At 38.5% G+C, this 26,174-nt stretch overlaps 2 protein-coding genes across 2 annotated transcripts; one reads left to right on the plus strand and one right to left on the minus strand.

Moving 5' to 3' along the window:
* Nucleotides 1-146: 146 nt before the first annotated feature.
* Nucleotides 147-25,251, minus strand: LOC139941553 (DNA polymerase subunit gamma-1-like). The gene is made up of 22 exons (XM_071938106.1): nt 25,185-25,251; nt 23,716-24,343; nt 22,650-22,848; nt 21,943-22,101; nt 21,116-21,259; nt 20,285-20,364; nt 18,152-18,334; nt 17,330-17,728; nt 16,667-16,894; nt 15,718-15,853; nt 15,245-15,364; nt 9,327-9,484; nt 8,873-9,044; nt 8,211-8,346; nt 7,933-8,039; nt 7,142-7,281; nt 6,759-6,884; nt 6,242-6,280; nt 5,486-5,600; nt 5,026-5,277; nt 4,254-4,371; nt 147-3,732 (listed from the first exon to the last, which is right to left on the minus strand). Exons 2-22 carry the CDS (start codon nt 24,330-24,332, stop codon nt 3,596-3,598), a joined length of 3,765 nt encoding a protein of 1,254 aa, XP_071794207.1. The 5' UTR covers nt 24,333-24,343; nt 25,185-25,251; the 3' UTR covers nt 147-3,595.
* On the plus strand, nt 10,848-15,044 carry LOC139941554 (uncharacterized). Its single transcript, XM_071938107.1, has 2 exons — nt 10,848-10,942; nt 12,282-15,044. Exon 2 carries the CDS (start codon nt 12,306-12,308, stop codon nt 14,223-14,225), a length of 1,920 nt encoding a protein of 639 aa, XP_071794208.1. The 5' UTR covers nt 10,848-10,942; nt 12,282-12,305; the 3' UTR covers nt 14,226-15,044.
* Nucleotides 25,252-26,174: the final 923 nt, after the last annotated feature.

Below are 26,174 nucleotides of genomic sequence, written 5' to 3' on the forward strand. Positions count from 1 at the left end.
GTGCTGATTTGTTTTATATTGCCTTCAAGTTCTTGTCTCGCTGTGATTTGTCTTGGTCTAACAATGAATAATATTGATAAATAATGTATAAAAATGTACAAGGAAATGATAAACAATGCACACTCTTTCTACTTCAATGCACCTTTTGTTTTTATTTAAAGTGAGTACAAAAATAACCAACTAGTGAAATTAACACTTTGTGTTTGATCTTTCTTCCTTTTTGTATTGTTATTGTTTACAAACATATTAAACAATGTCATTATTAAGTATTTATTGAAAATATCTAGTGGCAAGAATTAACTTCAAAATATTTACATGTTCAGATGATACCATGATCCATAAACTGACTTTTCCCAATTTTTAACAAAGTTTCAAAGATGAGAATTTTTTTGTTTAATTCATTCAGTGCGCTTGTCACCCAGTAATGTCTCCACTGTATAGATACCGAGAAATAAACCAAAGCATTTTAAAATCATTTTTAAGGCTTTCTTGGTGGTTTACAAAATCACAACAGAATTAAAATATAATGTCTTATTAGTTTACCAAGTTTCCATACAAAGTACTACTGTTTCTCTCAGTGAGTTTCATCTGCCAGAATTACTACTTTATTAGTAGGTGGATTTTATGTACCATGGTAGAAAAATGAATAATCAAACGATCAATTCAACAAAATCATAACATAAATTGTAAGAGTTTCCAAGCAAAGTACTATTTCTCTTGATAGTGAGTTTTGTCTATTGAACAATCAAACTCTGTAAACCTTTCTAGGTGATCAAGAAAATCTTAACAGAAATTAAAAGAGGAAAAAATGATTTCTGTAATGATTTTGTTGACCACCATGAAAGTTTTATGGTTTGTTTGATTGTTTAAAGACAGTGGACACTTTTGGTAATTATCGAAGACCAGTCTTCTGATTTGGTGTATCTAAACATATGCACAAAATAACAAACCTGTGAAAATTTGAGCTCAATTGGTCTTCAAAGTTGTGAGATATGAATGAAATAAAAGCACTCTTGTAACACGAAGTTGTGTGCTTTCAGATGCTTGATTTCGAGACTTCACATTCTAAACTTGAGGTCTCGAAATCAAATTCGTGAAAAATTACTTCTTTCTCGAAAACTACGTCACTTCAGAGGGAGTCGTTTCTTACAATGTTTTATACTATCAAACTCTCCCCATTACTCGTTACCAGGTGAGGTTTTATGCTGATAATTATTTTGAGTAATTACCAAAAGTGTCCACTGCCTTTAAGTTTCCAGGCAAAGTACTATTTCTCTTAGTGAGTTTTGTCTGCCAGAGTTATTAGGTGGACACTATTTTATGCACCAATTCAGACATTGGACAACCAAACAAAACATTTATCTTTGTAAATCTTTCTTTGTTTTGGTGGTGAACAAAATCATAACAGAAATTTAAAACAGACAGTAAAATTAGTAGTTCTTCTATAAAGTATCTACTGGAAACTGGAGACTGTACTGAAGTCTCATCACGGGTTCAGAGTTCTTCTCAGAATCATCTCAGAACCAAAACTTCTCCCAAGAAAGATTTTATTTACTTGTCTGTTACCTTCAAACTTGTCTGTTACCTTCAAACTTGTCTGTTACCTTCAAACTTGTCTGTTACCTTCAAACTTGTCTGTTACCTTCAAACTTGTCTGTTACCTTCAAACTTGTCTGTTACCTTCAAACTTGTCTGTTACCTTCAAACTTGTCTGTTACCTTCAAACTTGTCTGTAACCTTCAAACTTGTCTGTTACATTCAAACTTGTCTGTTACCTTCAAACTTGTCTGTAACCTTCAAACTTGTCTGTTACCTTCAAACTTATCTGTTACCTTCAAACTTATCTGTAACCTTCAAACTTGTCTGTTACCTTCAAACTTGTCTGTTACCTTAAACTAACTCAGCTCTAACTTCATAAACCATACCAAATTACAAATCTTACACATAATGGCTGACTAACCTGTCACCATTGATAAATTAAATTTACAACCGATGTACAGTTTCACTTGATGATTTGCTTGTTAAAGTTTATTTTACAAGGCTTATAAGTAACAAAATATAAATGTATTTTAAAAATAAATATATAACAATGGAGAATATTTCTTTAATTGTTCTTTTAAAGTTACCTGATTCCTTACAATTTACAAGTTTAGTTGGTTTATTTGCACCAAGTTTCAAGAGCTAAACCAAACTCACTTCCATTTTTTTGTTTAGTCAAAGTTCACCACTAGGTAATACTTGTCTTTGTTACTGGAGTTTGTAGTAGTTTAGGCACGGGTAGCAATATTGTTGCAAATGGCAGGACGGTCTCTGCAACTGCTGTAGTTAGTACTGATGCCTCTAATTGTGCTGCTGCTACCACTGCAGCTGGTATCACTGTTGTTGTTACATACCAACTGTAGCTGATGTAGTTAGTACTGATGCTGCTACTGCTGCAGCTGGTAGCACTGCTGCAAGTACCACTGTTATTGTTATAGACCTACTGCAGCTGCTGCAGTTAGTACTGATGCCTCTATTTGTGCTGCTGCTACCACTGCAGCAGGTAGCACTGTTGTTGTTACATACCCACTGTAGCTGATGTAGTTAGTACTGATGCTGCTACTGCTGCAGCTGGTAGCACTGCTGCAAGTACCACTGTTATTGTTATAGACCTACTGCAGCTGCTGCAGTTAGTACTGATGCCTCTATTTGTGCTGCTGCTACCACTGCAGCTGGTAGCACTGTTGTTGTTACATACCCACTGTAGCTGATGTAGTTAGTATTGATGCTGCTACTGCTGCAGCTGGTAGCACTGCTGCAAGTACCACAGTTGTTGTTATAGACCTACTGCAGCTGCTGCAGTTAGTACTGATGCCTCTATTTGTGCTGCTGCTACCACTGCAGCTGGTATCACTGTTGTTGTTACATACCAACTGTAGCTGATGTAGTTAGTACTGATGCTGCTACTGCTGCAGCTGGTAGCACTGCTGCAAGTACCACAGTTGTTGTTATAGACCTACTGCAGCTGCTGCAGTTAGTACTGATGCCTCTATTTGTGCTGCTGCTACCACTGCAGCTGGTATCACTGTTGTTGTTACATACCAACTGTAGCTGATGTAGTTAGTACTGATGCTGCTAATACTGTAGCTGGTAGCACTGCTGCAAGTACCACAGTTGTTGCTATAGACCTACTGCAGCTGCTGCAGTTAGGTTAGTACAGATGCTGCTATTGGGGCTGCTGCATGCTACTGTTGATACCACTGCTGCAAGTGCCACTGTTATTGTTATAGACCTACTGCAGGTGCTGCAGTTAGTACCGGTGACTCTATTGTTGCTGCTCCGACTGCAGCAGGTAGCACTGCTGCAAGTACCACTGCTATTGTTATAGATCTACTGCAGAGAATTAAAACTTGCTAATTGTTGCTGTTGGTGGCACTGGTGCTGCTGATGATGCTGGAAATAATTGTTGCAGTCAGTCGTCAGTCCTTTCACTGTTTGGAGGACTGACTTGCTGCAGTTACTGCAGTAGTGCTGCTGAACGCACTGTTGTTTCTGTCAGAAAAATTTGCAGTAGACCCTAAGTGACTCTTACTGTTGCTGGGTATACTTGCTGTAGTCACTGCATGGAGGACTGACTTGCTGCAGTTCCTGTAGTACTGCTGCTGAAAGCACTGCTGTTGCTGTTGCTGCTGCTTTTGGCTAGTGATCCATTGTTGGTTTTCTCCAGTATTTCATAAATATCAAAAGCCTCTCCTGTGTGTTGTGAAATGTAAAAAAAAAAAAATTATGCTTAGAAAAGGTTAGACAGAGTGACATTATCAAACTTGTATGACAAATTATCTGATATGACCAAACAAGATTGCCATAAAAGAGAATACTTGTGGCAGATATGGCCTGACAAAGTGAAGATTTAGCCCCAGAAATTTTAAAATTTACTTTAATCTTAAGTAAGTCTGTCTTTACATTTCGTCCTCATTCTCAAGTGTCAGATATCAGTTGACAACCTTTTCCTCAATTAGAAAAATGTCAACTTTTCTATCATTTAGAATACCTCCAATAACTGGCTGTTTTGTTTCCAACAAATTCAACACTATGTTTGAATACTTGTGTAACATTTTTACAAACGGTAGCTATCTGTTTTTGGTTTGCATATACCGCTTTTCATAGTTTTTCAACCTCGGATGGCAAAAACCTGGGCTGTGATGTTTTAATAGAAATTCTTCTGTCACCTAACGCCCCTGAAAGCTCCTTATACTCTATAGAGTTAAGCTAACCTTGTGGTATTCCATAACCTCTCTGTAGACCATATGGATTAGAAGGAGTTTGACAATCCATCGTTACTTCTTTACGTAGTACAGTGTCTATATCCACAGCACTGAAGAATGCCACAGACTGTAAAAAAATGTCAAAGGTCAAATAAATGTTAACAATAAAGGATTTATTTTAGCTTTACAAGTTCATTTAGCGGTTCATAACAGTAGATAACTAGCCAGAGGCCATCAACTTAAAATTCTTTGGTGCACCTTGGCAGCCCAGGGTGGTCTACTCCCTAGGGAGCTGAGAAAAGGAATGTTATTGTCCGAACGACCAGGGCCCAATTTCATGGCTCTGCTTACCGTAAGCACAAAATCGGCGCTTACGGAAGCAGGGAATTCTGTGCTTAGGGCAAGCGTATTTCACGGGTTAGCGGCGAATTTTGGCTTCTGCGCGTGCATACTTCACATTACTAGGCATTCTACGCTTACAAGGCTAGCGCAGAAATTCGGCGCTTGCACGTAAGTGGGGAATCGCGATCGTAAGCGCAGAATTCGGCGGTAAGCAGAGCCATGATATTGGGCCCTGGGCACTAATGAAAAGCTGACGTTATTGTAAAAAAGTGATATATAAGAACCACTTTTTCTAGCAGAAACAATTTCTTAAAGAAAGAGTAGGGAACTTTGGCCGAAAAAGTTCACATGACATGATATTTTGGCTGGTAACCATTTTTTGGTAAGCAAATCCATTTTGTATTTAATAAGAGTAGACAGAACTCAATACTGAACTTACCTGAGGCAGATCGTTCATTCCAACTTTGTATGCAAACATACTCCTGGTCAAGAGGTTGGTTATCTGCAACGCCAAGGCTGCTCGGTACCTGTCTTCACTGGTAACCAGATAGCGCACTTCATCATGTATACTGATGCAGAATCTACCGTCAATGTTGAATTGTTCAAACAGCCAGCGCATACTGACTAACATAAGATGAAGGTAGTCTACCGCAGAGCTTTGAACGACCCAGTTTATTCGGCTTGTAATGAACTGAAATTAAGACAAAGAGTTCAACATCAATAACTTGGGTATCAATGTTTTTAAATCGATGCATAAAATTTACTTGTATTTGGTAAACTTTGTTTGTAATTCTACTTAAAAAATAAAATTCCAAAAATAAAATTCCAAAATTAACTTCACATTTGCATTCGCAGGAAGTCTGAACCAGGCTCAAGAGTTAAGAGTAATAATTGCATACCTCATTGTTGACAGTCGCAGGCTCCAGGGCTCGACTAATTGACGAGTTAAGGACAGGTGTTTTAGGATGTTTAGAGTGAGCGATACTTTCAAGTTGATTAAACATGGCTGACTCACTGAAAAGGAATTCAAAACACTGTATTAAAACCAAATAATCATTCGTCCATGTTGGTTGATACTTGCAAGATTACAAGATTAAAACACATAAATATTACAAAGACTACAATAATTATCATCAGGCCAATTCACACACAAGTGTTTTAAAAAGAGGGAAAAAACATCTTACTTTAAAACAATTCATCTTTTCCATTTTTCTTGAGACCAAGGTATTTTCATAAGTGACACACAAGAACATTGTAAAGTGCTGATGTTAAAAAGAAAAACAAAAGTTTTGGATGTGAAGGAATTCACAATCACTGACAATCATATATGAGATTTGGTCCAATGTGGGTGTTGAACCTGAATCCACAGAGAAGAAAGAAACTTGATATGTGAATTAAAATGATGCATCCCCTTATGGTGATATCATAAGCTTGGGTGTCATCCCTGGCTAAATTGCTGTTGCAGGTTGAACAGCTTCAGACGTGACATCCCAAAACAAAGATATTGACAAAATAGGGAGACCGCCAACATAGGGCTAGATAGCTCAGTTTGTAGAGCGCCGGCACATTCATCCAGAAGTTGCAGTTTCAAGTCCAACTCTAGTCAATGTTTATCTGTTAAACCCCAACATTTAAATCTCCATAGAGTTACAAACCTTCCATCAGCCCACAGTTTAGTGTCCGACAAAAGACGTCTGTAAATGGAAGAAAAACAAAAAACAACACTTAAGAATCCAACTTTAACAAAAATTGACTGTACTTATCAACTAAGGGCTTGCTTTGTAATATTCAACGAAGTGTGTGACATCTGTGTGTGATATCTTTACAAATGGCAGGCTATAGGCCACAAGGGTGGCAGCAGACAATATAGCATGAGAACACTGGATTTACATGGTAACCCTGCTGCCAATTAGCATACGCAATATTCCCTACTATGCCTAAAATATTTGAAATGTGAATGTTAGGAAATTGGAGAATCTTAAAGAAAAAGAATTTCTCTATTAAGAGTAGTTACCTTTTGCCAGAATTAAAATGATCATCAATTTACTTTCAAGACATAATTTTGAAGCAAGTAATTTTTAAGACATAATATGAAGCAAATTAAACTGTGAGCATTAGGAAATTTGAAGATTCCTGAGAGATTAAGAATGTCGGGCATTAGCAAGTAGTTACCTTTTGCCAGGTTTGAGATGTTTACCGATTTCTTTAAGTCTGCCACTAGAGACGTATCTGTCTTCAGACTCCTTCAGGATGTTATGAGCGATGAGAAACTCTGCAGCTTTGTCTTCAAGATGAAACCTGGAGGGGGAAGATTTCAAAAAAAGACCATCAAATTCTCTCCTAAAGGTAGAGATAAGAAGTCAACAATGAGGCAACTGCGAGGAAAGAGAGAGTTAAGAAATTGTAAAACACATTTTTTGACAGCCTCTGTTTGTATCTTATTCGCAATCTTAAGATCTACTTCAAGATGTCCTAAAAATTATTTTCCTATTTACACCTTTTGTAGCAGCAAACATCTTATTATAAATCTTAAGAGTTACTTCAAAATGTCATACCTCCTTACACCTTTTGTAGCAGCATACATCTTATTAGATTTCTCTTGAGCTTCTTCCAGACTCATCCTATGATTAAACTGCATCAGCAGTCGGACGGCAAATGGCCTCCCGGCTCCGTAGATACGTCCATAGTTTATAATCTGTACAAGAAAAATATTGGTTAAAATTTGTATAATCTGCTCTCCCTGTTCCATACTTCAAAATCCAAGTCGAGGGAGATATTCTCCAAACAGAATCCAAAAAGCTCTGAGTAATGCTAAGCAAGTTCTTTCTCTAAGCCCAAAATAGACAAGGCACTGTGTTTGCAACAATGCTAACTTCATGGCATTGGACTGATAACCAGTTTCTGCTAAGCAAGACTCTTCTGCACTTAGCAAGTTTTTGTTATATACAGGTTTACTGTTAATTAATGCCTTGAATCGGTCGAGTTGGTCTTTGAAAAGCGTCCTGTAACCGTTTGTTGTAAAATCGATATGGTTAGAAAGATGTTGTAAAAGTAGAATACAATGACCTACACAAATATGCCTCGAAATTGCGTGGTTTTCGTTTTACCTCGTCGACAAACACGGTCAGCCATTTATGGGAGTCAAAACTTTGACTCCCGTAAATGGTCGATCGTGTTAGTTCACGACATAAAATGAAAACCGTGCATTTTTTAGTGATACTTGTGTGGATCATTATATTCTACTTTAAAAACATCTTTCTAACCATAATCATTTCATAACAAACGGTTTCAAACGCTTTTCATAGACCAACTCGACCGATCCAAGGCAACGTGTTCCTTTAATTACCTTAGCATGTTCTCTACTGATACCGACAGTTGAAGCTGTGATACTATGCATATCGGTAGCATTACTTTTCTTGCCTTGTAATGTCATCCAACCAAATGCTGTACAACCTGCAACAAAGGTTAAAGGTCATGAGGTACGTCAGACTACGCTCGGAACGCAAAAATGTCCGACTAAGATCAGATATTGCAGCACAAAGTCTCCTTTGTTGCAATACATTTTCCCTCCTAATCTAAACAAAACTCATTCAACCAGACTGTTAAAAGACTTCAATGATTTACCATGGCAACCAGCAAAGTTAGCATCTCCAAGCAGAGCAGCGATCCAGAGTTCTTGTGAATCAACGTCTGCTCCTACAAAGTGATACCCAGGAGGGGTTTGAACCATGGCCTTCAACTCACTGCCAACACGGTCAACCTAGAAATAACAATCAAACAATAAAATTTTATGCTGAACAAAGTAGAGACAATTTTATAACTATAGCATTAAGTACGGAAACTCGACTCTCAAGTTAATCTTCAAAACAACCTACAGGAGTGCGATAATACGAAAAAGAAAAATCCTCAAAATTCCCTCGAAATCCATTCTTCTTTTATATTTTACTTTCCTACAAAACTATACATCAGGCAGTTATCAACAATCATCATCTTGAGAGGATGGGCTAATAATAGCGATAGCATCTTCCAGCTTTCATTGCTCTGTTGTTGTCACTTCATATTGAAGTCGCTCTCATAGGGTGAGTTCAATTAAGATACTTTCTGTTCTTTTTTTTAAACTCAACTACATCGATGTGATCGGGAGAGATACGGAGGCTGAAATCGTGGACCTTCCAAACATGATGAGGGATAAACACCTCTGGAGTAACGTTGGGCATTGACCGCTAAATGATGATGATGATTATTTTGAGTCTTCCTTGCAACTATTAAGAAGTGTTTAGACTTACCCTTGCATTTGTAGCAGTCAGCCATGTTGGTTCTACAGCTCGTCTGGTAACTGTACCAGCTGTAATGACTCTAGGTATAATAGCACCATAGGTACCATCCTCGTCATAATCTGGATGACGGGTCACTGAGCGTGGCAAGTGGTTCTTATCAATGTCAATGACCATCTGTGAACTGCAAGGTCATAGGTCAAATAATCAGCCTATTCAAATATCTACATAAAGTTTTAACTTTTTTTGAACTCTTGCACGATGCAGAATGCTCAATGCACATTGACTAGTTCCCACCATTTTGAAAGTCAATTCCTTTTTGTGTACGATTTAATAATAATAAAAATAGCAAACAGAATGTGCTTGTGTAAATGTGCTGTGAAATGGGTCAATAGGGAGAAGTGAAAACTTATAATAATATATTAATTGTTTATAAAGAATAAATAAAACTGTTTTAATCACTCACTTAATTCTTTTGTTTGAGTTCCTCCATGATGAGATGATTTTATTCAGTTCAAGGATCCTAGTTGCTTGGGCTCCTCCAGCGGATCTTAACGTTCCATCTTCAAGTTTATTAAAGAAGTCCTTGGCTAAAGGGTTGCCCACTTTATTTGATGCACCATCCTATATAATCAAACGTAATAGTTACTTATTGGATACAACATCATAGAGAATCAAACGTAATAGTTACTAATTGGATACAACATCATAGAGAATCAAACGTAATAGTTACTCATGGATACAGCATCATAGAGAATCAAACGTAATAGTTACTTATTGGATACAACATCCTATAGAATCAAACGTAATAGTTACTTATTGGATACAACATCCTATAGAATCAAATGTAATAGTTACTTATTGGATACAACATCCTATAGAATCAAACGTAATAGTTACTTATTGGATACAACATCCTATAGAATCAAACGTAATAGTTACTTATTGGCTGCATTATCGTAGAGAATCAAATGTAATAGTTACTTATTGGATACAACATCCTATAGAATCAAACGTAATAGTTACTTATTGGATACAACATCATAGAGAATCAAATGTAATAGTTACTTATTGGCTGCATTATCGTAGAGAATCAAATGTAATAGTTACGTATTTGATGCACAATCATATCATACAGAACCGAATGTATTGGATGCACCAACCTAGAGTATCAAATGTTATAGTTACTTATTGAATGCACCAACCTAGAGAATTAAATGTTATAGTTACTTATTGAATGCACCAACCTAGAGAATTAAATGTTATAGTTACTTATTGAATGCACCAACCTAGAGAATCAAATGTTATAGTTACTTATTGGATGCACCAACCTAGATAATTAAATGTTATAGTTACTTATTGAATGCACCAACCTAGAGAATCAAATGTTATAGTTACTTATTGGATGCACCAACCTAGAGAATCAAATGTTATAGTTACTTATTGGATGCATTATCCTAAAGAACTAAATGTAACAGTTACTTATTGGATGCACCATCCTTAGAGAATCAAATGTAACAGTTAATTATTGGATGGACCAAGTATCACATAAGAATGTTTATAAGTATAATCTTGTCTTGTCTAACAGTGCACTTTGTCAGTGTTGTTGTTGTTGTTGGGTCGTTCCTGCTCTTAAATTACTTTAAATCTTTAAATGACCTTTTTTTAAATCTGATTTCTTTGAGATATATTTTCCTAATGTCCTCTTTTCTCAGTTATTTTGGATGAGAAAAAATCTATACAAATAACTACTGAACTTTTTTGCAATATTCAGACATTTAAACAAACCATGATAAGATTATGAAATATGATTATGAAATTATTCATACAGACGAATTGTGTTAGTTTCATTCCATTGCATTAGTGACCTTGCAACTTGTATTCATGTATATCGATTTGTTAACTGCCACTGAATATCGGCTTACAAAGCATGAGGTCATACATGCTATAAATAGACAGGGGATTTTTTATTTCTCATTCTGGATGAGAAATAGTGCACTATCATTGCAATCATAGAGCTCCACACAGAATCTGGAAAGAGGACCCCAACTTTTGACTGTTGACTGATGCGTCAGTGAACAGGTATGTATTAAAAGGATGATTAATTAAGTTTAACTTGTGTGGGTTAAATAAGGGGCGGGGATTGTGGGGGAGGCTTGGGATGAGGGTCACACAGTAAACAAATAGAATATGGCAACCTTGGGATTTCTTAGGGCCATTTTCATAGCGCTGCTTACTGGTAAGCAAATTTTCATGCTTACTATAAGCACTGGGCGGTTAGCAGGAAGCTGGATGTCATTTAAGGTCACTTGGTACTCTTACATTCCTGCCAGTTTTTATCAAAACAGTGTATCTACAGATTTATTTTAAAAGTGCCTTCCTAATTGTTTATTTTGGTCACTGTTGCACGCATTGGTGTGGCTGGTACACAACCATTTATTTTCTGAGACCTATAGCTACTCCATTCTATTCTTTTGTTGAACTAAATTTTGGCTTAAAGCCATTATACACTTTCGGAACTGACAACAAAATAAAAGTTCACAGATTTACAAATAACTTACAGGGTTTACAGAAGGTAATGGTGAAAGAATTCTCTTGAAATATTGTTCCATGAAATGCTTTACTTTTTGAGAAAACATTAAAACAATTATCAATTCTCGATATCGAGAATTACGGATTTATTATAAGCACATGTCATGACACGGCGAAACGTGCGCAAACAAGGGTAGGTTTTCCTGTTATTTTCTCCCGACTCCGATGATCGATTGAGCCTAAATTTTCGCAGGTTTATTTTATATAAGTTGTGATACACGAAGTGTGTGCCTTTGGATAATACTGTTAACCAAAAGTGTCCAATGGCTTTAATAGTGAACAGTTCAAATTATTCAATTAAGTTATCATTTTAAAGGCAGTGGACACTATTGGTAATTACTCAAAATATTTATCATCATAAAACCTTTCTTGATTACGAGTAATGGGGAGAGATGGATGGTATTAAACATTGTGAGAAACAGCTCCCTCTGAAGCGACGTAGTTTTTGAGAAAGAAGTAATTTTCCACGAATTTGATGTCGAGACCTCAAGTATAGAATTTGAGGTCTCGAAATCAAGCATCAGAAAGCACACAACTTCGTGTGACAAGGGTGTCTTTTCTTTCATGATTATCTCGCAAATTCGACGACCGATTGAGCTCAAATTTTCACCGGTTTGTTATTTTATGCATATGTCGTGATACACCTACTGTGAAGACTAGTCTTTGACAATTACCAATAGTGTCCACTGTCTCTAAAGCACGGGAGTGTAAAGTCAATGCTTTTAGAGTCCTTAGGAAAAACATGACATCAATGCCTGGAAAACTCCAAAGTGTTAGTGAAGAACAGTACTTGATTGTAAGAGGAGTGTTTTTTTTTTTGTTATTACAGAGGAAGACTTCGCTAATCTTTGAGATGGCCTCCAACGTCACAGTTAATTCCTTGCTTGATAAGATCAGTAAGGATTATCTAGAATGTCCAATATGCACCAATCGCTTCATCAATCCAACAATGCTAGACTGTCTACACAGCTTCTGCTTCACATGCCTCAAGGAGCTTCACCAACAAGATCCCAACAACTCCATCCTACTGTGTCCTCTGTGCAGAAAGAAAACTACACTCCAAGACACCACGATTGAAAGTCTACCGAAGGACTTTAAACTGAACGCCCTGGGGGATGAAGTTAGTGATCACGAGCGACTCATCGAGGGTCATAGGTCAAAGGTTAAATGTCAAGCCTGTGATGAAGAGAATGAAGCAGTTTCAAGATGTATGGAGTGCGAGTGTTTCCTCTGTTGTGAATGCCAACGAGCTCATCAGCGATTGGCTTTCATGAAATCTCATAAAATCCAAACCCTCGCTCAGTTAAAAGCAGATGGAGTTACATTTGAGAGTCAAGTTGAATCAAACATCCCCGAGTTAGAGTCATATGATAAGTATTGTCAAACGTGCCTGAAGTTAGCATTCACAACTTGCAGCAACCCAGATAAAGACAGTCCAAAACATGATGTTATTGGTGTTCCAGAGGTCTTAAGTAACTTGGTTTCCAAACTGAAGACGCATCAAAATGATATTCACACTGCCATGGTAGATATTAAAGACGCTCGTAGCAAGCTGGATCAAGCACTGATCACAACTGAAAGTAAAATTACCCAGAACGCTGCCAAGAAATTTGCTGAGATCACTGAGGAGGAGAAGAAACTGAAGGAAGAGGTGAAGAGGATTTACCAAGACAGAATTAAAACCTTTGAAACTGCGGAGGAAACCTACAGCAAAGAGAAAGTCCAGGCAGAGCGTAAGCTGGATGAGGTGAATAAACTAATGGCTCAAACAAGTCGCAATAAGTTTCTGGATCTTAAAGAAGAACTTCTTCCTAATCTTGATGAACTGACGAGTGAGAAAGCTCCTACAAGGCTCTCGTTTATGGACTTTGAAGAAGATGAAGGGTTACTGGGAAGACTGGTGTTAGAAGACGAGCAAAGCTTTAAAGAAGATTCCATGGCTGAGATAGCTTTTGGTCTTGATAGACTCGGCATACAACAAGATTGGCGACTGAAGCAACAGTTTAAACTATATGGTATTGAGCCTTATTCCATCAATAGCGTCACTGCGTTCTCCAACAATGAAATAATCATGGCAGATATCCAAAATAATCGTTTGATTAGAACGTCATTAAAAGATAACGGCCGTTACGATACACGGGACAATCCACAAAGACTAAAACTGACCGGTCTCAACAATCCATATAGAGCTGCTATGAACAAAAAAGATCAACTTCTTGTTCTCGATGGTCGATCAGTTAAAGTCTTCAGTAAGATCTATCAACTCCTTCATCAGTTCACACCAGGGGCAAGATCAGGACGGTGGCCGTCATGCCTAGCAGTGTCCGACAATAACCAAATAGCAGTGGGTTACAAGAATAAAGAGGAGATCGCCCTCCACAGAGAAAGCGGCTATCGTTCAAAAACACTGTCAGCGCCTGGTATGGGTTATTATATGACGACCTACAAGCAACAGTTTATCTACACTAACACTTTCCTTGGCAAACTGATCTCAGTTGACTATGACGGTGAGGTCATATTCTCAGTGGATGTAAAGAGTGGGCGGCCTTATGGTGTGTGCTGTGACGATCGGAATGGGAGCATCTTTGTTGTTATAGCTAAGACTTCTACATCGGATGAAATTCAGCAGTACAGTCATGATGGCAAGTACATTGGAAGAATTATCAAGGATTGTGGTCTTCTGTTTGACATTGCATTCACAGCAACTGGGGAACTTGTGGTAGTCACAAACAAATCTGTAAAAACATACAGCCCTCACGAAAAAACCCAGTAACCAGGTCCTTGTATGCGTAAATGAATCTGTAAGAATCTACTGCCATAAAAAGAGACAGAATTTGGTCTTGAAAAATAATCATGATTTTTGGGGTTGAACAAAGAATTGACAAGAGTGGGATTCGTACCAACGACCTCCGGATTAACGTGCCGGCACTCTACCAACTGAGCTATCTAGCCCTAAAAATAATCATCTTAAGAACTGCATGGAGAACAATATTCTTATAAAATATCAAAAATACCAACACTTATATAGTGCCTTAATCATGTTGACATGCTCTAGGGCGCTGGACATGGCACCAGTAAACAAAATGCAAATTAAAAATACTTTGTTTATATGTATCTATGGTATGCAAGTATAGTATTTAACTATTTTTTTAATGATCACATGTATAAGACTGATAGTTTACCAGTGGGCGTATTCACGTAGGTATACAGCAGAGCCCAATTTCAGAAAGCTGTTAAGCAGAAAATTCTGCTTAGCAAATTTCTTAGCTAAGCAAGAAATGAACGGGGTACCAGTCACAGCAAAAGTAACTGTATGGTATTCTGGCTTAGAAATTTGTTTTGCTAATCAAAAGTGTTTGTGTTAAGCAAGTTTTTTGTGCCTACAGGCTTTATGAAATTGGGCCTGTTACCTCAGGGAAGAAACAGAAGCAAGAAGAAACTTTTGGGACACTAGGTGGCAGCAGACTTGCCAGGTTAATCCATTGCTTTCAGTCAGTAATGTGCTTACGCCTCGAATTCTGTTTACAATGAAAATTTACCTGGTACAGGGATCTCCTCAAAATTGTAGGGCATTCTAAATCAATATTTAGGAAAGTTTGGCTAAAGCACACTGAATCGAAACCAGTGCCCAATATCATAAAGCCTGTAAGCACAAAGATTTGCTAAGCACAGAAAAATATAGGAAGTTTGGCTGAAGCACACTGAATCAAAACCAGTGCCAAATATCATAAAGCTTGTAAGCACAGAAAACTTGCTAAGCACAGCAGAATATTTAATTTTGTTTTGTCTAACCTTGTGCGGAAGTCTGTAAAACCAACAGCCGGGTATTTTGACGTCCCTACGTGGTAGTTGACCTTGATGCATTGGTCCTAAAGAGTTCACCTCTGCTGACTTGATACTATTATCGTCTGACTGTAAAGAAAAGAAAACAAGTTGTTAAGCTTTGCATGGTGTAGGAAATAAGATAAAATTGAACAATTAAATTGTAAACTTGCAGGTACAGCCTTGTGTAAAATCTCTTTTGTAGGAGTGATGGCTATAAAATAAAAAAAATTCTTCCAATAACTTTGTTTTCCCTCTAAGCGCATAAGCATGTACCATCATGCTTTCTGCTTGCGATTTCCTCAACAATTAGGAAATTGATCACAAAGGCATCACTGGATCAAGTGAGGCAGTTTCAAATGAAAGGATAAAGAAAACAGTCCTTTCTGAGGAGGCAGTTACAAAGTTTTATGACAAAAAGACGGCTGAGTAAAAATTCTCACCATGTTTTCTTCTTCACTGATATCATGACCATTGCTTTCCATATCAAACTGAACATTACCAGCTGGGGAGTCAACCTCTGCTGATGATTTCTGACCATCATGGGGAGTCTGCTGTTGCATGAGTTTCTTCAAAGCACTTTAAGAAAAATAAATAAAGTTTCACAAAGTTAAAGGTTTGGTGATACTATGGACGAATTTTATTCAGTAACAAAATATTGCTTAAAGGCAGTGGACACTATTGATAATTGTCAAAGACTGGCCTTCACAGTTGGTGTATCTCAACATATGCATAAAATAACAAACCTGTGAAAATTTGAGCTCAATCGGTCATCGAAGTTGCGAGATAATAATGAAAAACAAAAAAACACCCTTGTCACAGGAAGTTGTGTGCGTTTAGATGGTTGATTTCGAGACCTCAAGTTCTAAATCTGAGGTCTCAAAATCAAATTCGTGGAAAATTACTTCTTTCTCAAAAACTATGGCACTTCAGAGGGAGCCGTTTCTCACGATGTTTTATACCATCAACCTCTCCCCATTACTCGTCACCAAAAAAGGTTTTATGCTAATAATTAATTTGAGTAACTACCAATAGTGTCCACTGCCTTTAAAGGTATGGTGATACTATGGACGAATTTTACTCAGCAACAAAATATTGCTTTAAACATTTTCTTTGAAGAGGTAGGCATAACTGGTAAATTAATACACGACAGTGCAAGGTCTAAGGACTAAGACCAAAACAGCAACAACCATGACTCTCGTAGTGACCCGAGACCATGAAGGGATATCAGATCCAATTTTTTGTTATTTTGAGGTACTGCCAACTCACAAGGCCCGCTGGCCACTTCAAGGTGAGGGCTACATTAAACTGATTTGGGTTATCGGCCCAGATCAACTGTCACCAGGGGCGCGTTGCCACCTTCTCCCGGGACTGAAACATTGACTTACTTACCCAAGAGGAAACTTGGGTTTTTGTTCCTCCTCATCACACTCCTCCTCCTCCTCCTCCTCTCTACCCGGTATCAAGTACCCCCATCCATGCTTTATCTCATAGTGTATTGGATAGCCTTCCCATGTTAGACGTAGTAACTTAGGAGCAACTCGTACCTGGGAGCTGATGAGTGATGGCCCAGGTGCCCACTCCTCGTCCAGTTTCCTTGGGCACAGTTCCCGAAACCACCTTGAAACGAAATGATGGTACTGAATCAATTTGGATAAGTTAGAAGCGTAAAAGGAGTGTTTAACCACATCAGGTTGGTACTCCCAAAAAAAATTATGTGCTTTAGCACGGTATTTTTTTGCGGAACATTTGGGAGTTTCGGGACTAATATTTTCAAATGAAAACATTATTGCCATAATGACACCCTAACTTGACAAAGGAAAAACAACAAAGGAAAGACAACAAAAGTCATAAGACCGCAATACAAAAAGCCACTATTATTATTATTTTATTTCTGAAGGCCCCCCTCCCAACCCCTTCTCCCAGATTGAAGGCGTCACTTACATCGGATATCACAGGCATGACTTACATCGGATATCTCACCATGTGTTGTTTGACCATTATTTTTGAAGACCCCCTCCCAACCCCTTCTCCAAGATTGAAGGCATGACTTACATTGGATATCCCACCATGTGTTGTTTGACCTTTGGTATCCTAATTGCCGTCTCCATCACTTCCTTCACTCTAGCGTCTCGCTCCTCCTTCTCACGTCTCTCCTTCTCCAGTTCCTCATCTTCCTCCGCCTCCACTCTGACATCAACCTCCCTAAGAACACCATCGTCTTCAAGTGCAACCTTTGATTTATCTTGAGCTACCTCTCCAAGATCACCACTGTCCTCAATAGATTTAAGCATCCTCCCCGTCTCAATACGATCTTCACTTTTACTCAGAGAATCTTCTTGAACGTCTTGGTTGATTGCTTTGCGTCTTGGTTTCTTTTTTACGACTTCCTTTTTGAGTTTATAGTCTTCAGTTGACCAGTCAAGCTCCCACAGCCAAGGGTCATCTTTGTAACTGTGGAAATAGATCAATACATTGCAATCAAATCAATAATATAGACATAGACTAATAATGGTGGTCCAAACCGAATAATCAATTGACTAATTACAGTGACTTTAATCAAGAAATAATAACCATAATGGGTAATGGGTACTATGTTAAAGTATGGATCAAGTTAACGTCATTCCTGTTTTTTTTATTTTGCAAATCTTCGTTGAAATTTGCACTGCATTTGAAGCAAGACCTCTTGTCAATTTCTACTAGATACCAAGCTGTTCACTTCAGACGAATCTCATTTAAATCATTTATAGTTGAGACTAGAACCCCTAACCATTCAGTTGTCAGTCAGGTGCCAACCTACCTCTCACATTGATCTTGTATAAGTTAAGAATACAACCCATACCAATACAGTCAGCAGTCAGGTACCCAGACCATTACCTTTCATCTTCCATGAGCTGACACGCATCATTTGCAAGATGCATTAAAGCTAGTTTCATCTCTTGCTGAAGAACTTCATAAGTTTCTTGAGATTCTCGTAAGTAGCGATCCCAATTATGATTGACAGGTAAGTAAGCTTGACCCATTTCTAGCATAGCGGCAAACGTCACTGGGTGTTGAAATCTGTCAAAAGAGGGATTTTAGTTATTTAACAATAGTATCTTATCTTTCTTAAAACCCAGAAAATATAATTATATTACAAAATAGCAAGTTCTTATATAGCGCATTTCACAATAACCGTCTTAATGCGCTTTACATTAGTACCCTTGTCATTGGGCCAATAACGTTCCTTTAATCTTTCTCAGCTCCCTGGAGAGTATACAACCTGGGCAACAGTTTATATCGCTCCAAAGGCTTTTTCATTTTGACAATGGGTATGTTCAGACAGCGTACTAACTTAGACCCGAACCGGTCTAACTTTTACGAGCAGCGGGGGGTGGTCGTAAAAATAAAACCCCCTTGCGTTCAGACAGCACAGAGTTAAACCCGATCCGGTTTATCTTCGGTTTTAAGAGGTCAAAGTAGACGCGACCCCGTTGCTCTAACATCCGGTTTTATTCATCAGATTCACGCACCGAGTATGCCGAGATGCCGAGTGCCCCATGCCCTGGATGATCATCAGGGCATAATTATTGGATACAAATGGCTCAATCGAACGCGGCAACAGTTTTACGGTTGGGAGTACACGGGCACTTAAAACAAACATGAACACGACTCGAATTTTTTTTTTAAACAAACAAAATATTGATACAAACCGTCGAGAAAACTCACCAAAATATTGTCCATATTCCATGAAACAGAACACGTTTCATTTTTGTGTTTTGTTTTATACCACTGTTTCCGATTTAAATACTTTTAGTTTGTACTTCAATCGATTGGAAGTTGCGATCTCTCAAAAGCTGGTGCCGCGATTTTTATTCCGATTCGTTCATAAACACAACTACACACGTGCAAGTTACGTAAATACATGTACTTTGCAGTATTTTCCCAACTTCCCAACAACAACGTGGTGATATTGCTGGCGTAGGGAATTTCCCCTACACACAGCCTCGGGCCCACTGCAGTTCATTCTCCTAGATTGAAAGTACAGCACGCTAGTAACGGTGACGGCAATAGAAAGGCACATCCACGGGATCGGTGATGGATAACTATGGGATATCAGAGAGTGATCACTAGGGGATGGCAGCGCTGTACATGTGAGAAGCATTACAAAATATGTTTCTTCTCTGCGCTCGTAGTATACGCATGAAAAACAGTTTAAATTTATTATAGGACACTCAACAAAAAAAGCTTGAAAAATATCATTTTGTTTCAGAATTTAATAAATCATGGGCGTGGGCCTGTGTTAAACTGCATACACCGATCAAGAGGGTTTCGCCAACTCGGTAAGCGGCAAGAAAGTAATATAAATACTCGGTGCTTTTCAGCATCAGAGGCAACAGAAACCGTATACAAGCATTCCGGGTCCCGGGCGTGTGCATTGAACCACACAATGGGTCGTCCGTTGTGAGTTAAAACCGGATGTCATTCTGTCCACACGCAGTGTTAAAAGATAAACCCGAACCGGTTTAGACTTAGACCGCCTCGCTGGACGGTTTAAGTTTTGGGGTTTAAACCCGATCCGGTCTAACTTTATTTGCGTTCAAACGCACAAAAGTTGAACCCGAACCGGTCTAAGTGGACTTAGACCAACTTTAGTACGGCGTGTGAACGACCTCTCTATCAACCTCTACCCTCGCAGGTACCCATTTATACCCCCTGGGTGAGAAAAAGATGCCTGAAAAGCGTAATCTATCTCCGAACCTGATAAAACCTGCAACGAGGGCCCTCGTACTACTATCTTAACCTGAAACACTGTACGGAACAGAAACATTAAAATAATTAAAAGACCAATGAAGTGATTTACTCAATTACACACGTTTAAAACTGACTAGGCTGAGGACAAGCCCAAACGATGGCACTATCAGAAATTTATTAAACAGTATCATCATTCCAATCATCAATCGCAATCCAATTGAATCGTTTCATTTTTTGGTGGTAAGAATGAAGGGTTTTCTAAAGTTATTGACAAACCTTTCTAAGAATTTTGGAAAGAGATGTGTGAATACAATGTGGGTTGCTTCTACATCCTTGGCACAGTATGTTACCAGCTCCTACAAAACAATAGAAAATACACATAAATGTAGACTTGTAGACAAGACGTTAATGGTCCCACACAGTGAGATAGTCGAGTGGTGGCGGTGCTATGGCGAGATCACTGCTCTCCCGCGAACTGCTGGTTGCCGACTTCTAGTCCCCATTTAATGGGACCGTAGTCGTGACAGCAGTAGTAGAGTATCGCGGGAGAGTTGGAACGCTATCACCGCGACAGACATTTAACGACTTGTCCACAAGTCTAAAATAAATGTTGAGGCAAAATATAGAGAATATATTAGTCCTAAAAGACAAAAATAATATTTGTTACACCAAATCAAGAACATGTACTTAACAAAACATAGGATTCGAACTGCCTCTAGCTACCGGGCAACCTCGGTAGTCTAGTTGGTAAGACACTGCTCTAGAATTGCAAAGGTTGTGGGTTCGAATCCCACCCGAGTAACATGCCTGTGATATTTTTGCACAGGACTCGGGAAAGTACTGAGTATAAAGTGCTAACACACATCGGTGTATGGGTAAAAACCAAAAATTAATATTCTTTATCCCGATGCAAATTTAACATCTATTAAAACTTTGCCAATTGAAATTTTATCTATTTTTTATAAAATTGAAGTTGACGATAGGTACATCCATTTTCACCTGTTTCAAATTCATTGATTAATAATTTCATTACTACGATTATAGTGTGAGATTCGAGTGAACACTATAAGTACATCAGCAGAAAACATCTTAAACAATCCAAATTACCTGAAAGTTATCTCGAACTTCCTCCATTGTTCCAGAAATAAATGTATCTCGTTGGCTCTTGTCAAGCCTTTCATCATCTCGACTATAGAGGGCGTAAACATCAGCAAGGTTATTTGGACTGCTCTTTTCAAGCCAAGCTGTTGACTACAAATCAAAGGAATAAGTTAAAAACCTAAAAGCAAACTTTGTACCTCAAGCTTCATCCGGTTTGTGTGATGAGATGTTAATTTAATGTACAAAATATGATTCTCTTATGTAAATCACATCTACAGCAAAAAGCTGCAAGATAAACTACACATCATTTGCTTGTTTCTTTGTTTAGTAGACCTTCCTATCAAGGGAACTCGGCAAACTCCCACAAGGGGACTTAAACACCAAGTCGGCAACAGCCAATCTCTCTCATACAAACATTGGTTTATTGCCTTTGATTATAAATTGCACAAATCAAGAAGTTGTGTATCAGTATCTATGTTCCCAAAACTTGTCTTGCAAGTTACGGAGACCGTGCCTTTTCCAGCTGCGCACTGCGTCTCTGGAAAAGAGACTCCTCTGGAAAAGTCTCCTTGCCTAGACAAGCTGATAGGCACGCCTGATCTGTCTACATTCAAACACAACCTCAAAACTCATCTGTTAATTTGTCTGCTTGCTAGCATCCGGCGCCTCTGAATGGTACCTTCCAGATACTGTGCGCCTTATAAATTTTATGTTATTATTATTAATATTACATGACAATAATTTATTTTGTCATTGTGAAATCATTTGAACCTCCAACTTTGTGATTGCAAGTCCTGCGGTGTAACCACTTATTCTATTGCATTAGTACTTACAACTGGTCCAGCCGTTTTATTTGCAGCCTTCCTGGCCAGGTATTGAGTTCCTTGACCCTTGCCTGTGTTCTTGGCATTCCACAGCGCTCGTTGGTAGGTAGTCAGACCAGAGACTGCCATGTGTAGACTAAGTGTATCTAAGAAACGGGTCTTCGTACCCTGAGTGATTATGAAATAAATAAATAAATAAATTTTTGTTAGTTAGTTTGTTTTTATTTCCAGACCATTCATACAACAATTTTTGTATTAACAATACATGAGGTGATAGACTAAACCAAGTTAGGAGACATAGTTACGAATAGAAGTTTCATCCATGCATCCAGGAGAAGGACAAGGCCTTTTGTAGCCTAGCAACTAAGACTGCTCTAAAATTACAAATTCAATTCAATTCAATTCAAGAATACATTTATTTCCATACTCTCATAACAGAATAACGACACTTACATGTATTACGGAGTAAAGCAAGTAAGAGTAAACATTAATAAAATAAATAGAGTACGGGGCCGTTTTGGTAAGCATGAGCTTGTAAAAAACAGCCAGACAGACAAGAAAACAAGACAACCAGACAGACAGACAAACAGAAAAAAAGGACGGATGAACATAATACATGACACAACAAATTCGTAATAAAAGCAACAATATGGCAGAACAGTTTAAGCTGAAAATAAATAAGACAAGTATTGAAGATAAGTAGAAAGTATGTTCACCTTGAGTAGATACTGTTCCTTGATGTAGCTGCGATCAAAACTAACGTTATGACCTACAACCAAACGTTCCTTCCAGCCAGTTTGATCCGGCGCCTTACAAGATGCAGATGTCGTCTCAAGAGGAATAAGGTCAGCTGGAGTAATACGAGGAGATAAAGCAAGACGTTCCTCTATTAACCGCTCGCTGCACCATGAGTACCTGAGAAAGAAACAGTTTACAGCGTTGACGATTCTTAAAGTGAAAATAGCAACTACTGTAATAGGAGAGAATATTTAGTTAATACATTCATGGCTCCAAATTAACACTAGACCGCATACCCAGAGGCCAGTGATTTTGAGCACTGGGCCAGTAAACTCACGACTGGACAAATCCAGCGGTCGTGTGGTTTTAAGTAAAAACACCTCACTGCATTTTTAATTTGAATTGATAAATACCAATTTCTTTTGAATCCTTTTAAGTATTAAAGTATTACCCATAACAAAAAAAATTAATAAATAATTTGTAAGTGCAAAACAAATTGCACGAAATGTAGAACTGTGTAGGATAGTATTCTTCTCAGATTGACTCCATGTTTGTAACAAATTCTTTGGTCCAGTAAAAATTTTAAAGGCAATGTACAAGTTTGGTAATCGTCAAAGACTAGTGTTCTCACTTGGTGTATCCCATCATAAGAATAATATAATAACAAACCTGTAAAAATTTGGGCTCAATCGACCCTTGTGGGACGAATTTGTGTGCTTTCAGATAGAAATAAAAGACTTCTAACTAGAAGTCTTTCATTATTTTAGTGAGAAATCTCTCACTCTTTCTCAAAAACTACGTTACTTCAGAGGGAGTTGTTTCCCACAATGTTTTATACTATCAACAGCTCTCCAATGCTTGTTACCAAGTCAGTTTTTAAGTTAATATTTGTTTTGAGTAATTACCAAACGAGTACCTTCCCTTTAAGCTACAAGCCCTGCAGTCTTGTGGATTTCCCTCAACAAATCTGAGCGCTGACACAGTGGCTCTACAAATTGTGGTAATGAGATGATAAACTGACAAGAGACAACCAAGATACCCTACCAAGCTTCTGTAGACGCAGCAACTGCCAATGTAGGGACTTGACCATCCAGCTCCGTCATTAAACACTCAACGTCAAAAACTAAAGCCTCCTCCAAAGGATAATCAACTTCACTGTTCTCTCCCATCTTATACATCGTCCATCCTTTACGGAACTCCCATTCCTCTGGCATTGGAGGCAAAGATGAAAAGGCTAACGACTCGGATAACTTCATATATTCATCGCTCTGTTTCATTGCTAGAATCTGAAAGTGCTCATCAATATTCCTGCCAAAGAGTTTGGGAAGTTTGAAATGAACATCTGGAAGGAGGTCACCCTCTTTGCCCCATAAATTATGCTGTTCAAGATGTCTGATGCTTCTTTGGATGTCTTCATTGGAGGGCGTCGTCGACTTCCGCCGACGTTTGTCAATTTTGAAGATTTGTTCATGGAGTTCTTGAGAAAGCATCTGAATGTTGAGAGGATTGAACCGTGGCTGTGACGCTGAGCTTGAACATCCCCTGCACCACAATACATGATGAAGTGTCCGTAACCTAGCTTTGTATAGTCCATGGTAATGATGATGACATACTTTACTTTTATGAAGAAGTGAATATATCTTGAGCAGGCCACCAGTCATTTTGAAGAAAACTGCATATATAAAAGGGTGCAAAAAAGACATTTTTGTCATTGAATGGTAACAATACATCACACAAGTCAATATAGTAACACTCATGGAAAAATATGAGCTCAGCACCAGCTGCAACTGCAGCGCTAGTGCATTGAGAATGTGCAGTAGCCCATCCAAGGCATTGTCAGCCCCACCCCCCCCCCCCCCCCCTGAGAGGTTCAAGATCCAATCTCTGTCTCAAGATGCCGGTATCAATGAGGCGGCTTACTTACTACAATTCCCTCGACCATCATCCGATCAGTGACATTAAACTATTAAAATATAAGTAAAGATAGATTACTTAGATAATAGACCTAGTACATTGTAGAAACTGGGGCACAGTTGTGTTGTACTCCTCTGATTTTGACATTACCACCAGTGATGAAAAAAGAAGAAAAAAAGGAGTACAGAACAGCGCCCCACTGGGTCTACTTATATTATACTTTTTATAGCCTAGTATATTATAGATAATAAAACTTCAATTATTATGAAAACATTTTTTGGCATCCAAATGTTTGTCCCAAGTTCAAGAAAACAAGCAGGAAAAGATAAAAGATAGCTCTGGTCTTTACCTCTTATTTTGTAACAAGTTCAATCTTAGCGCGCAGCTATGTCGGAAATATACGCCCTTCTCGTTCATTGTCAACAATGTCACTGTGTCACTGTCAACATTTAAAAAAAATCAAGCTTCATCTAAAAATACGTCTTTCAATTTACGCAATACTTGAGCGAATGGCAAATAATTGGACGACACAACACATCTTGCAAATCTAATGTATTACTAAGAGTCACAATGAATGGTGCAAATATAAGTTTAATTACCTTTCAGACGTTTTTAGTTGTTGCCTCGTTGTTTACTTACTGAGCAGACGATTGCTGCAAACAAAATAATTAATCCCGCGAGGAATCACGCCCTCTCTTGAACAAAACTAATAGCTTCGTTTCCTCATAGGCCCTTTTCGTAACCGCGGCATTGGGTTTGGAATTGGCTCAGGATACCTTGGCTCCGCGGTTTCAGACGAGAGGACGGAGCCTGAAGCCGAATCCAAAGCCGAAGCCGTGGTTTCGACATGGGTTATCGGTTGCGCAGAATATGTGTGTGCAATGTATGGGGCCATTGAACAAATAAAATTAAAAATTGTATGGAAGGACAAAAATAATTATTTATAAATAATGGTTATTTGAAAATAATCGTTATTATTACCCACCTAACATACTCCGAACCCAAACCCCAACCCCAACCCCAACCCTTACCCTAACCCTATCCCTAACCCTGACCCTAACCCAAACCCTAACCCTAACCCTAACCCTAACCCTAACCCTAACCCTAACCCTAACCCTAACCATAACCCTCACCCTCACCCTAACACTTACCCTGACGATAACCTTGACCCTAACTCTAAACGTATCCCTACCCATGACCCTAACCCTTTCCCTTACACTAACCCTAAACCTAACCCTAACCCTAACCCTAACCCTAACCCTAACCCTAACCCTACCCCTAACCCTAACCCTACCCCTAACCCTAACCCTAACCCTAACCCTAACCCTATTCCTACCACTTACACTAACCCTAACCCTAACCCTGACCCTGACCCTGACCCTACCCCGAGCCTGACCCAAGTCCTAACACGCATCATAACCCTAACCTTAACCCGAATGATAACCCTGACACTTACCCAAACCCTAACCCTAACCCTAACCCTAACCCGAACCCGAACCCGAACCCTAACCCTAACCCTTACCCTAACGATAACCCTAACCCTAACCCTAACCCTAACCCTAACCCTATCCCAAACACTTACACTAACC

This window comes from Asterias amurensis, chromosome 9 (genome assembly GCF_032118995.1).
Source record: "Asterias amurensis chromosome 9, ASM3211899v1".
Taxonomy (NCBI): Eukaryota; Metazoa; Echinodermata; class Asteroidea; order Forcipulatida; family Asteriidae; genus Asterias; species Asterias amurensis.

Excerpts from the sequence above, each read along its gene's own strand:
- LOC139941553 (XM_071938106.1), bottom strand. The coding sequence starts at position 24,332 with ATGACTGGTGGCCTGCTCAAGATATATTCACTTCTTCATAAAAGTAAA. Across the intron at positions 17,729-18,151 it reads CAGCTCATGGAAGATGAAAG|TTACAAAGATGACCCTTGGC; the intron begins GTAATGGTCTGG and ends CTATTTCCACAG. Across the intron at positions 6,885-7,141 it reads GCTACAAAAGGTGTAAGGAG|GTTTCATCTTGAAGACAAAG; the intron begins GTATGACATTTT and ends TTCCCCCTCCAG.
- LOC139941554 (XM_071938107.1), top strand. The coding sequence starts at position 12,306 with ATGGCCTCCAACGTCACAGTTAATTCCTTGCTTGATAAGATCAGTAAG.